Genomic DNA, 15,789 nt, shown 5'->3' on the forward strand with positions numbered 1-15,789 from the left:
CTATCCCTATAACCCTGCATGTCACATGGCTAACCCATCGTGCCTGCACATCCCTCGAGACCACAGGCAATTGAGCATGGCCAATCCCTTAACCTGTACATCTTTGGACTGTGGGAGGAAACCAGAGCACCCTGAGGAAACCCACACAGCCACAGGGAAAACGTGCAAACTGCACAGTCACCAAGGGTGAGTCCCTGGTGCTGTGAGGCAGCAGTGCTAACCACTGAGCCACCATGGTGCCAATATACTTGATATATAAAAATTACCCACAGAAGTAGTTGGCCAGAGGTTGGGGAGAAGCTGAGGGACAGGGGCAAAAAAGTAGGAGACCATGAAAAACAGCAGTGATAAGACAATGCAGACAATGCTACAAATAACTGATTAAAATGTAGACTTCCAGCAAGTGATCTGCGAGCAGTAGAATCATGATTGCTAATATGATCAATTAGGTTAGAGGGGAAAATCTAGAACTCCAAATAGGTAAGCCAATTATCATACTTACCAGATACAGAGGTTTCAATCAGATTAACAGCACTCTCACCTCTGGGTCAGAGCTCAATGCCCATTTCAAAGATACATGATCCAGGATGATTCTCCACAACAGTAATAGGGAGGGATGCACTGTTGAAGATTCCAACTTTCACCTTAAACCAAGCCTGATTTGTTCTCTCAAGTGGATGTGAAGAAGCCATGGGCGTACTTGTGACAAAACCAGGGCAATTTTCTCCACTGCCCTGGCCAATATTTATCCCACAACTATTGCCACCAAAGTAAATTGAGCTGTTTGACTGATTGCTGGTTGTTGAAAATTTGTCATGAAAGACTTTACATAAATGTAAGTTCTTTCCAGAGGTAATTTTCAAAAAATCGTTCTCAGGGTGTGGAAAATAGCGACATACATTGCCCATCTTAACTGTCCTCAGGAAGAGATGGTGGGTCTGGGCAGTGTGATACAGATGATGGTTGGGTTGGAACAGCAATCACAGACAGGCTAGACCATTTGAGAAAGGCAGATTTCTTTCTCTAAAAGATATTAGTGAACCAGTTGAGTTTTTACAACTGTTCCCTCATTTAAATGTGAGAACCTCTTTCAACTTTGTCAAAACCAAATTGCAGCTTTCTAAGTATCGGATATAAACACTGCATTACTAATCCTGAGAGCAGCACCAGTCCATGATCATAATCACCAACACAACCAGACCCCACAAAACAAAAAAAACTAACAGAAGTCATGAAATGAGTGTGACAGTGACACAGAAAGGAAAATGTGACAAGGTGTAGTGTTAAAAGGAGCAAGTATCACGTGACATAAAGCATGGGAACAGATGTGGATAAAGACAATAATTACGTACCTGTTGGATGAGTTTACTGTAGTATGTCGCCAGGTAAATAATGTACGTTGCTGTCAGTTGTCTCACTTTATTCCATGTTGCTGGACAGCTGACTTCCTTAAGGCACCTTTTGACACAGGCCTCCAGGAAGGGTTTAATACCTGCCACATGGCTCCAGTCCAGTGGAGGAGGGGGAATATGTTCCACTTGGTCCTTGCTATTGTAGGACATAAATGGAGTAGTTACTAGTAACTTTGTTTCATTTGGGACATAAATGACCAGATATTTTACCTTTTACACTGCAATGTTGGTGGAGTGGGAGAGTAATAACAGCCAGAATGCCAAGAGAGTGCCTCTGCTTTTCTTTGAGACAGCACAAAGAGATTTATTACATCCGCCCAATGTGGCAAACAAGGCTTCAGTTTAATGTCTCATTAGAGAGGCAGCATCTCTGACAATGCAGCAATTCCACAGTTCTCCACTGGTGTGTCAGCCTAGATTTCGTGCTCAGGTCTGTCAAACCCATGACCTTGTGACTCAAATGGGAAAGAGCTACTGCATCGAACAGGCTGTCTAAATCTTTCAATGGGTTCCGAATTAAAGCAGACAGCATTTCAGAAACATGAGCAGCAGTGGTAACCTTGGAAACAGCCTGATCACAAGCTCTGAGAATACATAAGGGAATTGCTGCAGTGTCAATCACAAAGGCATTGAAATGAGTTTCACTTGGAATCACTGATGACCTAATGTGATTGACAAAGGTGCTCTCCACTATAACCCTTAATCACATTACTGACATTTAATGTGTATCTTTGTGTTTCCTTTAATTCCCCACACTAAAATGCTGTGCACACTAAGGAGGTGTCAATCACTTTAACGCTGACTGTGTAATTGCCAGTAAGTACTGACGGGAAGCATTCAAAAATAGGTAGCATTAATTCAAAAAAAGTGTCCTGCCATGGAAAACAAAACCAGCCTTTGTTGCTGTATAGAACAGTTGCTTAGCAACAGTCATCGACCCTGACATAATTGCCCCCTCCCCCCACTCCGCATGCCCACTATCAAGCTCCAGTCATGTTACATCTGTCTGCAAACCTACCACAGCCGCCTTATGTCAGTATAAGACCTGCTTCAATCATGAGCTGTGGCGCCAAGCTGCCCAGCAGGACTGTAGTGTACAGCAGGGTGATAATAATATGAGATTAGGCATGGGACAAATTCTTATGTTGTTATAACACATTCAAATTGTACTGTTAAAGCTCCAGGGTGCTCCACCACAGCAGGGAGAAGGAAACGGTGGCAAAATTAAGGGAGGCGATGTAAAGCAGTGTCGAAGAGATATGCTTTCAATAATTTTTTTCAGAATTTGCAGCAACAGAATTGAGCCATTCAATTTAACTTTATCCAATGCAAAAGCCTCCTCCTCCCCTTCTTTAACTAATCCTGTCAACATATCATTCCACTCTCTTCCTTTTGACCTGGAAAGACAGAATAATGCAACAACAGGTCAGCACTAGCTCTTACAGAGAGCAATCAAGTTCATCACACCAACACAGCTCTGGAATGTTTTCTCCTCCAAACACCTGCTCTTTTCTATGCTACTATTCCTTCTGCATCCTCCATCCCATCAAGTTTCACATTTCAAACCATAACCACGTAATGCAAAAAAGTGTTCATCACCCATGTTTTCTCTGGTTCTTTCACCAATCCGTTTAAAATCTGTGCTCTCTCATTATTCAGCCAATAGAATCAGTTACTCTTTATTAGTTGCGCATCATGAATTTCATTATGTGTAAATCTCCTCTAAGTTTTCTCTGTTAAAAGGAAATCAACCCCAACTCCTATGTCAATATAAGTGCAGAATCTCATCCCTGGAACTATTCCATCAAATCTCTTCTGCACCCTCCCTGAAGCTTCATGCCCTTCCTGAAGTGCTGGACACAAAACCCAGCTGGAGCTAAATCATGTTTTAATTATCAAGTTAGTATGCAGACCTTTTGCAGTCTAGGCCTCTCCTTACAAAAACCAGGATACCGTGTTTTAATACCACAGATGTCCACATACAAGTCAGGCTCTGAAGCCTTGAAAACCTCTCCAAAAACAGAGGTGCAATTATACTCTGAACATAAAAGTGAACTACTGGCATAGGTGTGGGTAGTGACCACGTTATTGATGTCCCATACAAAGAATAGGCATGCCTTAAACTCACTCAGCAAAACAAGCCAATATCACCAGTTTGATCTCCAATTCTAAAGATACCAGTCTGTAAAACATGCATTGAACTAAACTACTAATGCACATACAGCATACTGCAGCTGAAAAGGAGAGTCAACCTAAATGCAGAGCAAATGCAAAAATGAATATCTTAAATACAAGGTTAACTGGCAAGGACTGATTAGGGATAGTCAACATGGTTTTGTACATGGGAAACCATGTCTCACAAACTTGATTGAGTTTTTTGAGGAAGTAACAAAGAGGATTGATGAGGACAGAGCGGTAGATGTGATCTATATGGACTTCAGTAAGGCGTTCGACAAAGTTCCCCATGGGAAACTGGTGAGCAAGGTTAGATCTCATGGAATACAGGGAGAACTAGCCATTTGGATACAGAACTGGCTCAAAGATAGAAGGCAGAGGGTGGTGGTGGAGGGTTATTTTTCAGACTGGAGGCCTGTGACCAGTGGAGTGCCACAAGGATCGGGGCTTTGTCCTCTACTTTTTGTCATTTACATAAATGATTTTGATGTGAGCATAAGAGGTACAGTTAGTAAGTTTGCAGATGACACCAAAATTGGAGGTGTAGTGGACAGTGAAGAGGGTTACCTCAGATTACAACAGAATCTGGGCCAATGGGCTGAGAAGTGGCAGGTGGAGTTTAATTCCAATAAATGTGAGATGCTGCATTTTGGGAAAGCAAACCTTAGCAGGACTTATACACTTAATAGTAAGGTCCTAGGGAATGTTGCTGAACAAAGAGACCTTGGAGTGCAGGTTCATAGCTCCTTGAAAGTGGAGTCGCAGGTAGATAGGATAGTGAAGGAGGCGTTTGGTACGCTTTCCTTTATTGGTCAGAGTATTGAGTACAGGAGTTGGGAGGTCATGTTGCGGCTGTACAGGACATTGGTTAGGCCACTGTTGGAATATTGCGTACAATTCTAGTCTCCTTCCTATCGGAAAGATGTTGTGAAATTTGAAAGTGTTCAGAAAAGATTTACAAGGATGTTGCCAGGGTTGGAGAATTTCAGCTATAGGGAGAGGCTGAACAGGCTGGGGCTGTTTTCCCTGGAGCATCGGAGGCTGAGAGGTGACCTTATAGAGGTTTACAAAATTATGAGGAGCATGGATAGGGTAAATAGACAAAGTCTTTTCCCTAGGGTCGGGGAGTCCAGAACTAGAGGGCATAGGTTTAGGGTGAGAGGGGAAAGATATAAAAGAGACCTAAGGGGCAACATTTTCACGCAGAGGGTGGTACGTGTATGGAATGAGCTGCCAGAGGAAGTGGTGGAGGCTGGTACAATTGCAACATTTAAGAGGCATTTGGATGGGTATATGAATAGGAAGGGTTTGGAGGGATATGGGCAGGGTGCTGGCAGGTGGGACTAGATTGGGTTAGGATATCTGGTCGGCATGGACGAGTTGGACCGAAGGGTCTGTTTCCATGCTGTACATCTCTATGACTCTAACTTATGACATAATTTTCCGTAACTGGTTTGTTAACGTTTTCAATGGTAGATCTGACTCTTCCTTCTCTCTTCCTAAAGCCCTTTTAGCAAATTTTCAGTGAGCTTGCTATCTCACTTATTCTTCCTACAAAATGCATCATGTCATTCCTTTTGGCCCTGAATTGCGTCTGCTATATGTCTGTCTGTTCCACCAAGCACGTCTTACTCCTCCATGGAAACTACATTTACAGATTTTAATTGATCTACAAATTTCAAAATATTGCCCCATATCCTCAAAACCAAGTCAGTAAATTACATAGAAACAGCAGTGAACTGAGCAGCAATCCTTAGGAAGCTCCACTGTATACTTTAAGTTCCATTTACCACAGCTGTTTTCTTGCTCCTCAGTCAACTTCATATCCATGCTTCCACTGCACCTTTTATCCCACTGGCTTCAATCTCTGAAGCAGCCTAATGTGTATTACTTTATCAAACACCTTTTGAAAATCTATAGAGATAACAGCATTATTGCTGCCCTAATCCATCTTCCGTTACATTATCAAAAATCACAATTATTCCATGTTTGTCGAAGTGTCTATTATTATTCACACAGAATATAATGCAGACGAACAAGTCTCTTGTCCAACCAATTCAGAATATTTCCTCCTAGATTGTTGTTTCAGAAAGTTCTAAATACTTTTAATTGTCAGGTTTAGCCTTCTCTTCTTTTCTGAGTAAGTGTGCTAGCATTTGAAATCATCCAGTCCTTTGGGATTACCCCTTAAGCTAAAAGGGGACTGGAACACAGAGGCCAACATCTCTGTAATATTTACCCTTACTTCCAGCAAAAATCCATAATAGATTACCCGTCTAGATAGGATGTATTGGCACTGAGTACAAACACCTATCCTGTCTATTTTCCCTACATCCAGCACATCAACGAGCTCATTTACAGTAGTTGTGATACAGTTCTCTTCCCTGATAAAAGTCAACTTAAGCCCTCATTTGATACCACGCCTTACCCTCTGTCTCCAAGAGATTGGCCTCACCAATCCTCTGTAAATCCTTGACCAAGCTTACAGAAAATGGATATCCCTTTGCAACTTCCTAACTTGGTGCAATTACCAAATTTGAATTTCAAGGTTCTCTTAACTGACTGAGATGAATTATGGGGTGACAAATAAAACATGGTTTCAGCCACCCTGCGAGTATGTCTCAACAAGGACTGTCAAAGGTTACTTGGCTAACATAAGGGGCAATCTTTGCTGACCTGACTCACAACAATACCTGCTCAGCAATAGCTTCAAACTCAGTAGTGTCCCACAATGTATAACGAAGCAGGGTACAAAAGTAGGTTAGTTGCAAAATGAAAAAGCATACCAATGCAGGGAAGGGCCCCAATTTTGAGTTTGTATTAAAGCCTGCACTCCCTGTAGGATTACCCCAAATTCTATGTGGGTTTCTCAGTAAATTGGAGACTAAACATTGCAAAGGGTTTCCACCAGAGTCATCAAAATATAATTGGGTATGAGAGATTAGTGATAATTGTGCCAGGGTGCACAACTTTCCAGCGCAGACGCGAGAAGAGTTTGATCTGGAGCCTTGGTACAGATGCACATGCAGAAAAGAAAGGCATTTAGTTCAAATTGGTGCTTAAGAGGAGATAGTCAAAGAGGTACCTATGGGTGAACTGGGCCTGCAGTTCAGCAGTACAGCCTGCGCTGCTAGTAACGTTGATCAAGAGGCAAACCAACACTTCAGCTCTCTGCATGTAAAAACCATACAACTCGTCGTCCTCCATTGGCTGAGAGGTAAGCTTTGGTAGTGTCTGAAGCATCTTCATCAATGCAGGATATAAGTCTCTGGAACACAAACAGAAATGAGTCACACGAGAAGAGGATAACTGCTCTCTCTCCAAATCGGTGCAAAAACTATTTTGGGACAACTCGCACAGCCCTCCTGCCATAGGGAGGAGAAACTATATACTCATTTGGTCTGCACTAGCCAGAACTCAGTGGGAAGCAGACTTGTCTGTAATTCAGAGATTTTAAAACAAAACAAAGGAAAGGGAGGCCCCAACACTTATCCCACAAGTAGCAAAACTAAAACAGGTTGCCTGAGCATTACATTGCCATTTGTTGTGTGAAAACAGAACTTCACAAGGATTGCGAATGCCCCTGATTTCACGAAAGCTGCAAATATATGGGAATGGCAGGTCAGAAAAAGAAAACAGTAAGTCCATTTTGCCTTCAGTGTCATCATCAGACCTTTTGCTCCTTCTTAGCCTACTTCTTCATCTTCCATTCTGGTAACACAACTCCCAGGACCATGCAGAAATTGAAAATAGCACACCCCCATCCTCCGACCCCAGAAATATAAAACAAACCCCAGAATGTACCCACACACCACAGCCTACATTTCAAATCCTGTACCATGCATGACTACCAATCTTCCGATTTCATTGTACCCAACCACTCGCTCAGCATATGCAAAACCCTTCCAAACATATTTAGCCCCACCACTTAAACCCACATTCATTCAACACATCTTCAGAGCAATGCATCTGTCTGACGTCTATCTCCTCACACTCACTTGTACAGATCACATGCTTGCCCATAGTTCGCTGCAACAGCCCATAAGCGCAAGGCCTCAATGCTCAACGCAAAGGCCTCTTGTCGCTCCAATGGCAGATCACAAGGGTCCTCTGCTACAAACCTCCCAATTCGCTCCTTCATGTTGTGTTTGTTTAACTGCATAAAAGTACATACAACAGCAAACATAGGTCATTAAGCAGTCTGTTGCTTCATAAATTATCATAACATAATTCATGCATTTGAGCAAGTTAGACATGGCAAGGGTGTGCAGTCCACAATTATAAACCACTTATTATAGAAACATTAAAAACTAGGAGAAGTAGGCCATTTGATCCTTTGAGGCCTGCTCCACCATTTAATAAAATAATGGCCGATCCTTTATCTCAATGCCAAATTCCTACTTTCTCACAATATCCTCGATGCCATTATTATTTAAAAATGCATCTCTCTCTTTCTTGAATATATTCAGTGACTTGGTTTCAACAGCCTTCCGAGATTGAGAATTCCACAGGCTCACTATCCTCTGAGTGAAGAAGATATTTCTCATCTCAGTTCTAAATGGTCTACCCTTTATCCTGAAATTATGGTCCCTGGTTCTACACTTGCCAACCAGGGTAAAGAACCTCCCTGCATCTCATCTGATCAGCCCTGTTAGAATTCATATATCTCAATCAAAGGTCTACTCATCCTTCTAAACTCTAGTGAATAGGGCCCCAGTCAAAGTAATCTCTCCTCACAGGACAGTCTTGTCATCTCTAGTATCGGCCTTATAAACATCCACTGCACTCTCCATATGACAAGTATACCCTTTCTGAAGGAGACCAAAACTGCACACAATACTCCAGATGTGGTCTCGCCAAAGCCTTGTATAACTGCCGCAAGACATGCCTAATTCTGAACTCAAATCCTTTTGCAATGCAGGCTATTCTGCTTTTCTAATTGCTCCACTTGCCTATCTACTTTCACTGACTAGTGAATCATGACATCCAGATCTCTTGGCTCATCCACACTTCCCAATATATCACCAATTAAATAGTACACTGCCTTTCTGCTTTCCACACTGAAGTGCGTAATTTCACATTGAGCCTCACTATGCTGCATCTGCCATGTGCTGCCCACTCACTAAACTTGTCTAAAAGACCTTCACACCTCCTTGCATCCTCCTCACAACTCACAATTCTGTCTAGTTTTGCATCATCAGCAAACTTGCAAATGTTGTATTTGGTTCCCTAATGAATTATTTCTCCTAAATGGACTATTTTTTTTCCCAATAGTTTTTAAATGTTGACTGGGGGGAACAATCTGTGTGTGAGCTGAAGTCAGAAATAACAATGCTTGGAAAAACAGCAATTTTTTGCTCAGGCCCCCAGAGTTGACTCGAACACTCCAAGGGCAAGGACGGTCAGGTGAAACAGATCCTAAAGCTCATTCTACACTGCCACATTAAGTATTCCCAGACTTTGAAATATACAGATTTGTGTGCAAAATAAATACTACCAAAGACCAGTTGGGCCAAAAGACCTGTATATTCTTCATAATTCTGGTGATGATAAGGAAAATACTGACAGATTACAAATGATGTGAGCTGGCCAAGGTAGCAACATCACGAGAATTAAAATTAAGGTTAGAACTGTTTGCATGCAGACAGCAGTTATAACATGAAAGTTGCAGCTATTGACCATAACTGAAGCAATGTTCATCGATTCCGCCATTAAACAGTGACATCATCTCTTGAAAGTGACACACATTAGAAGGCATGAAGTTAAAAAACACAAGAAAGTAAAATTAGACTTCATGGTGAAAAACACCAGCATCAATAAAGTCAACCCAAACAAAAACAATCTAAAAGGGATTGTCGAAGATAATTCTCTTCAGTTGTTGCTGAAGTGTGGCAAAGAAAGAGTGGGTTAAACTAAGATGGCCCTCACCAAAATAGCTGACATATTCCTTCCAGCAGATGCCAGGACACGGGTAAGTTTCATGGCAGCTGCAACTGGCACACCATGGATATTAGTTATCAGCTCGCCTGATCTCGGGGTCTGGATGTTCCAGGTAGATGGCAGAAATTCCGAAACGATAGTCTCCAGCAACCTCGGGCACCCCAGAATCTGGGTGAAGAAGAAAGGCAGATAGCTGGAGATCAAAGAAACAATCTTCTATAAACAACCTTTGAACCCTTTAATAGTTTTTACAGAGACACTTTGAAGACAATAAAGCGACTCTGATCAATGCAGCCCATCTCATACAATTTGAACACCATGTGCACGTCACAACATAAATTCTCCTTTCCAATTCAAACCATGAGATTTCCAGAGAGAAATGGGAAACTATATACAAGTCCAGGCCAACTTGGTGAGGAGGAGGGAGGTATCAAAGGGAGGGAGGGAGATCTAAGAATCTCCTCTTTGCCTGAGCTTGGGAGCCAGGAGATCATTCTGGTGTTGAATTTCCAACATGTACCTTGACACATGTAACTTTAGAACTTAGTTTCAAAGAACCTCAGAGAAATTCTCCCGATGTCTCAGTCTACATATTTCCCTCAATCTGCATCACTAGATTTTAGCTTCATTGATAAACGTGGTGATCGTGGGAGTTTGCAAGGGAGAAACTGGCTACTGCAATTGCTACATTACAACAGGGAATATGCTTCAAAAGCAATTCAGTGGCTTTAAAGTGTTTTGGGATGTTTTGATATACAACAAGCATTCCAGAAATGCAACTTCGTACTTCAGAATTGTCACTTGCAGAGCTGTTGACTAACGATAGCAATTACTGACAGTAAGTTGCTTACCTGATTACAAGCCTCAGAGGAGTGCCTTGCTATACGAGTCAAGATCTCCAATATATCAAGAGTGACCGAGGCGACCGGTCGAACAACCTCAAGGATATAACGTAAACGCTGAAGCACCTTCATCTTCAACAAACCCTGATTCAGGGCAAAGAATAACAGAGAAATATTGGACATCAGATAAGCGAGATTCTACTTTGAACATAGTTGGCAAACTGGCACAGTTTAAGAAGTGAAATTTAGACCATAAAACTATAAGATAAGGAAGCAGAATTAGGTCATTCAATCATTGCTGACCTATTTCTCAACTCCATTCTCCTACTTACTTCACATAACTTATTGACTATCTTTCTAATCAATAAACTATCCATCTCTATCTGACTGGCCTCCACAGCCGTCTGCGGCAATGGGTTTCATAGATTCCCCATTGTCTGGCTGAAGAAATTCCTCCTTGCCTCATTTCTAACAGATTGTCCTTCAATCTGAGGCTGAGCCCTCAGGTCCTATTCTCTCCTACCAGTGGAAACATCATCCTCTTTATTCTGTAAGTTTCAATGAGAATCCCTCCCACCCTTCTACACTCCATCAAGTACAGACCCAGACTCCTCATATTCTAAGCCCTTCATCGCCAGGATTATTCCTGCGAACCTCTTCTGAACTTCCTCCAAGGTCAGCACATCCTCCCTCAGATACAGGGCAAAATATTCCAAATATGGTCTGACCAGAGCCTTATACAGCCTCCACAGTACATCTCTGCTCTTGTGTTCTTGAAATGATGGCTACCATTGCATTTGCCTTCCTAACTGCCTGCATGTTAAGAGGATCCTGGCCTAGAACTCCAAAAGTCCCTTTGTGTTTCAGATTTCTGACACTTTTCCTTATTTAGGAAATAGTCTATGTCCCTATTCTTCCTACCATGCATAGCCTCACACTTTCCCACATTGTATTCAATATGCCACTTCTTTGCCCACTCTCCTAGCTATCCAAGTCCTTCTGCAGTCTCCCCACTTCTTCAGCAGTACCAGTCCCTCCACCTATATTTGTGTCACCTACAAGCTTCCCAATAATGTCCTCAGTGCCTTCATCCAGTTTTGTGTGCTTTTGAAATTATCAGGGAAATTCTATGAACACAAATTTTGAAATAACTTTCACAAGAGGTAAATGCAATGTCTTGCAGCAAATAGTTTTGAGTCTAAAATGCACTGCCTGGCAGTGTGGTGGAGGAAAATTCACTTAGATCATTCAAGATAGCATTGGATGCTTCTCCAAATATAGAAACTACATGCAGAGAGCTATGGGGAAAAAGCAGGAGAACAGCACAAAATTATTGTTTGTTTGTTTGGGTAGCTGTTACAAATACAATGGATCAATTGGCTTCCTTATGTTTTGCATCATAACAATTCTGTTATTCATTAAACTACTGTTCCCAGGTTAATGCACAGATGCTGCCTGACCATGCTGCATAAGATGTTTGTGGGAGCTGGCTTTGTGCAAATTCACTGTTACGCCTCTGACATGATAACAAAGCGACCATACTTGGAAGTGACTGAATTGGCCATAAAGATATTTTACATGTCCTAAGGGTGTGAAAGACACTATCAAATAACAAATCTCGTGTAAACCACATAATTCAAATCCATAATGCAATTAAGGCTGAGAATTAACCAAAAGGTTGAACCTGTAGCATATGATTACTTGTTAAAAGACCAACTCCTCTCCCTACAATCTACCCCGAAGATCAGCTTGCTCACAGGCCTCTCCGCTCCAACAACTTCAAAGGAGTTCGTTTTCTGTAAGCTCTGTGATACAACCCTGTTAATTACACACAATCCAACATGATGCAGGTCAAGGATGGTGGAGTGGCAGTGGGTAACAAGTTCAAATGGACAGAGCTGCCACCTATGAATGGATAAGGGTACGATAAAAACCCAAGGCAAGACCCTGGTCGAGTGGCCTTAAATTAATTATTCTGTACCATATGAAACATGAAATGTCTCTGTAAAGCAATGCAAGATGTTTAAAAGACATTACTTTCACTGCATCAGCACGAGCAACATCTGGGTCTGCTTTCTTATCCTCCTTGGACTTGGATTTTTCATTTTCTTTCACCTTCAGCTCCTCATCATCCTCCTCATCATCCTCCTCCGCTTCATTAGGTCGAAGGGGAAATACTGAAGCTCCCAAGTACCAGCAGAAGGTCCTGTCGAGATATTCCTGCAGGGAAAGGGCTCATGTTTATTCGCAGCAATTGGGTCAGTCTATTTAACTTTTTCACACATACTGCGACTGGCGCAAAAAAAAGAATGTTTTGCAGACTCTGAGGAGAACAGAATATGTGACGCGTATTGCTTCACAATCTTATTTTAAGGCCAAGTCACCAGCCCAGTCTTGTAGGAGCGTTGCAGAGAGATTGAGTGACTGCCATTTAAAGTGATAGCATGAGGGAAACAATTACCAGTTAAAAAAAACACCAGTGTGGCCCTCTCTCACAAACTAAAACCATGAGGGACGTGGATAGGGTAAATAGACAAGGTGTTTTCCCTGAGTTGGGGGAATCTAGAACTAGACAGCATAAATTTAGGGTGAGGGGAAAAGATTTAAAAGAGACCTAAGGGACAACTTTTCCACGCAAAGGGGTGGTACGTGTATGGAAATCAGCCGCCAGATGAAGTGGTGGAGGCTGGTACAATTAAAACATTTAAAAGGCATCTGGATGGGTATATGAATAGGAAAGGTTTAGAGGGATATGGGCCAAATGTTGGCAAATGGGACTAGATTAGTTTATGATATCTGGTTGGCATGGATGAGTTGGACCAAAGGATCTGTTTCCGTGATGTACATCTCTATGACTATGAGTATATGACAACTGCACTTCTGGTTCTTTTGAAGGAAATTGAAGCTGCCCCACACAACTCCTAATTCTGGAACTACCCTCCAAATTGACCTAATTTCTCCGCCTTTGTTACAGATCATTCCTCTTCCACCTCTTTCTTCAACTTCCTCCATCCACTCGGTTTCCTTCCTCAATACTTGTTTCCTCCAGCCTTCCCTTTGCTCTCCTTCCATCCCAATTACTTCCATTCTCCCTTCCATCCCCATCTCTCTCTCTCAGGTAAGCCTCCTTCTGAATTACCCTTTCTGTCTCTGTCTTGTTCCGAACACTCCAGCCTCTTTTCTTTGAAGCCTCTCACCCCTCCCATCCCCTCCTCCCCCCCACCGCCTCACTCAACAGCTGCCTCTCCTCTTCTAACTAGCTACCTTCTTTCAAAGGTCTGGTTATAGCATTGAAGACAAGAAAGCTGACAGGACATTAGCTGACAAAAGGGTCCAGGGCAGAGTAGACAGGGAGAAACTGTTCACACTTGTAAAAGGATTGGAAATGAGATGGCACAGGTTCAAAGTGAATTGCAAAAACAAAATTACATGTGAGATGAGAAAATATACTTTCACACTTCAAGCAATTGGGTCTTCAATGCACTGCCTGGAGGTGGTGGAGGTAAGTATGATTGAGGCATTCAAGAAGGCACTGGATGACTATTTAAATAGGTTAAATGTGCATGGATATGTGGAAATGGCACTGGGTCATAATGGCTATTTGGACAGCCAGTGCAGAAACAAATGGCTAAATAGCCTCCTCTGTGGTATTTCTGTGATCTCTCTCCCAGCTCCTGACTGCACATGTTGCTTGATCTGAAACTGCATATGTTGCTTGATCTGAAACTGCACTTGCTTCCAGTGCCTCAGGGACAGTGCAGAAAGAGACAGAACACATTTGCCTGTCGCCTTTCAAGACACGAAGTCCACAGATAATCCAGCGCAGTTTAAAATAAACTTGACAATCCTGGAAGACTGGAGCCCAATTTAAGAGTCATCCAGCTGGTGGGATGTAAACTCAGGTTAATGGAGATCAGCAATAGATTAGAAGCCCCTCTCTGGGCAGTTACTGCGCACGGCGAACAGGCAGACCGGGGGATTTGGAGGCCCACGCATCACTCTGAGGTGGCTGATGTTGTGAGAGCCTGGAGCTATGAAGGTGTGAAAGGGATTCAGCAAACTACCAGAGAAAACCTCTAACTGCATAATGGAAGTGCTGCATGCACATCATAAGGGAATGTGATGCAGCAAAGCAAAACATCCAACGGCCTGTAAGCACTGTTGTAAGCAGGAAAGAGGAGTTGCAGGAGCTCCTTTCTGCATTTGAATGCAACGAATGGATGCACCACTTCGACAGAGAGTAGTCCAAAGCAATTAGTAGAAGCAAAGCAAGCATGTACCAGCAGAGAAAAGCCAGGTAAGACAACACTGAGGTTTCAGAGGAATAGTTTCTGCTTTCAACCCCCATGCCAAAGGTCACAGACACACAACTTGTGTGGGGGCATTGGTCAGTGAGAGCAATTATCTGAGAGGGTCATTGATTGTGGGAGTTATATCCGAAAGTGTCGGTGGTCGTGGGAGTGATTTCTGAGAGGGTCATTGACAATGGAACGAATACCTGAGAGGATGACTGACTGTGGATTTAATACCCGAGAGGTTCGATGATTTTGGCAGCAATATCCCAGAGGGTCAGTGATTGTGGGAATAATAATAAATAGGTCAGTTCCTGGGGAATTGATTTGAAACGTCAGAGCAGGTTTGTTTGTCTGAGTAAACAGAGTGAACTTCAATATGAGATGCAGGAAGTCTGAAGAGCACCCTGTAATCATGCAGTCGCACAGGGCAGTTACAGACTGGGCGTGATCTGAATCTTAGTTACCCTTCACTCAGCTCTACACCCAATAACTGGTTGAAGCTACACCAAGCCACAGCTGTACAAATACATCCCAGGAGTCAAGGTGCACACGATCAAATTCTCAAACACCAAACATGCTTGAAGGGTCAGGATTCTTACCTCATCGGACAGGGAGACTAGAAGTGCTTTCAGGGTCTGGACACAGGCAGCGATCACATTTTCCACACTGTCATCCAGTGAGAACCGCAGGAGAAACAGGAGACCAGCATCCAGGAGCATTCGCAAGATACTGTACTTAAGCGATGAGGAAAAGTCACCAGCTTTTGCCTGGTAAAGAAAGAGAACAAAAACCCAATGTAAGGGCACCACACAACTCATAACCACTCATTTGGCTTCCTTTGAAGCCACCCCCTTTCAATTCGCTTGTCTAATCTCCCACAAAACTGTCTATGGTATGGACCCCGTGATACCTTGTCATGTAACCACTTTTCAGGCGTGAACTGTGACTATATTATCAAGCACTGCACAGATGCATGAGTCACCAAGATGGACCAGAATACAATTCTTGCCTAAAGTCTGCACCACCACATTCTCCACAAGTTTTTGTCTATGGGATTGTGCCATGTCTAAACTGAGGTTTGCGATGCCTACATAACAGGTTGATGCATTTGAAGGTCAAAATTTG

The 15,789-nt window shown here is 42.6% G+C and overlaps 1 protein-coding gene across 5 annotated transcripts in view; it reads right to left on the bottom strand.

Moving 5' to 3' along the window:
* The window catches only part of rpap1 (RNA polymerase II associated protein 1), a 92,881-nt gene that overhangs the window by 25,911 nt on the left and 51,181 nt on the right, over window positions 1-15,789 (bottom strand). For all 5 annotated transcript variants that reach the window (XM_072569270.1, XM_072569269.1, XM_072569271.1 and 2 more), the window contains exons 11-17: window positions 15,264-15,431; window positions 12,407-12,589; window positions 10,379-10,513; window positions 9,516-9,695; window positions 7,586-7,743; window positions 6,673-6,855; window positions 1,353-1,548 (exon numbers count right to left, since the gene is read on the bottom strand). In XM_072569270.1, coding sequence (XP_072425371.1) covers window positions 1,353-1,548; window positions 6,673-6,855; window positions 7,586-7,743; window positions 9,516-9,695; window positions 10,379-10,513; window positions 12,407-12,589; window positions 15,264-15,431 — 1,203 coding nt within the window. The remainder of the gene's footprint in view (window positions 1-1,352; window positions 1,549-6,672; window positions 6,856-7,585; window positions 7,744-9,515; window positions 9,696-10,378; window positions 10,514-12,406; window positions 12,590-15,263; window positions 15,432-15,789) is intronic.

Source organism: Chiloscyllium punctatum, chromosome 4 (genome assembly GCF_047496795.1).
Source record: "Chiloscyllium punctatum isolate Juve2018m chromosome 4, sChiPun1.3, whole genome shotgun sequence".
NCBI classification, from domain to species: Eukaryota; Metazoa; Chordata; class Chondrichthyes; order Orectolobiformes; family Hemiscylliidae; genus Chiloscyllium; species Chiloscyllium punctatum.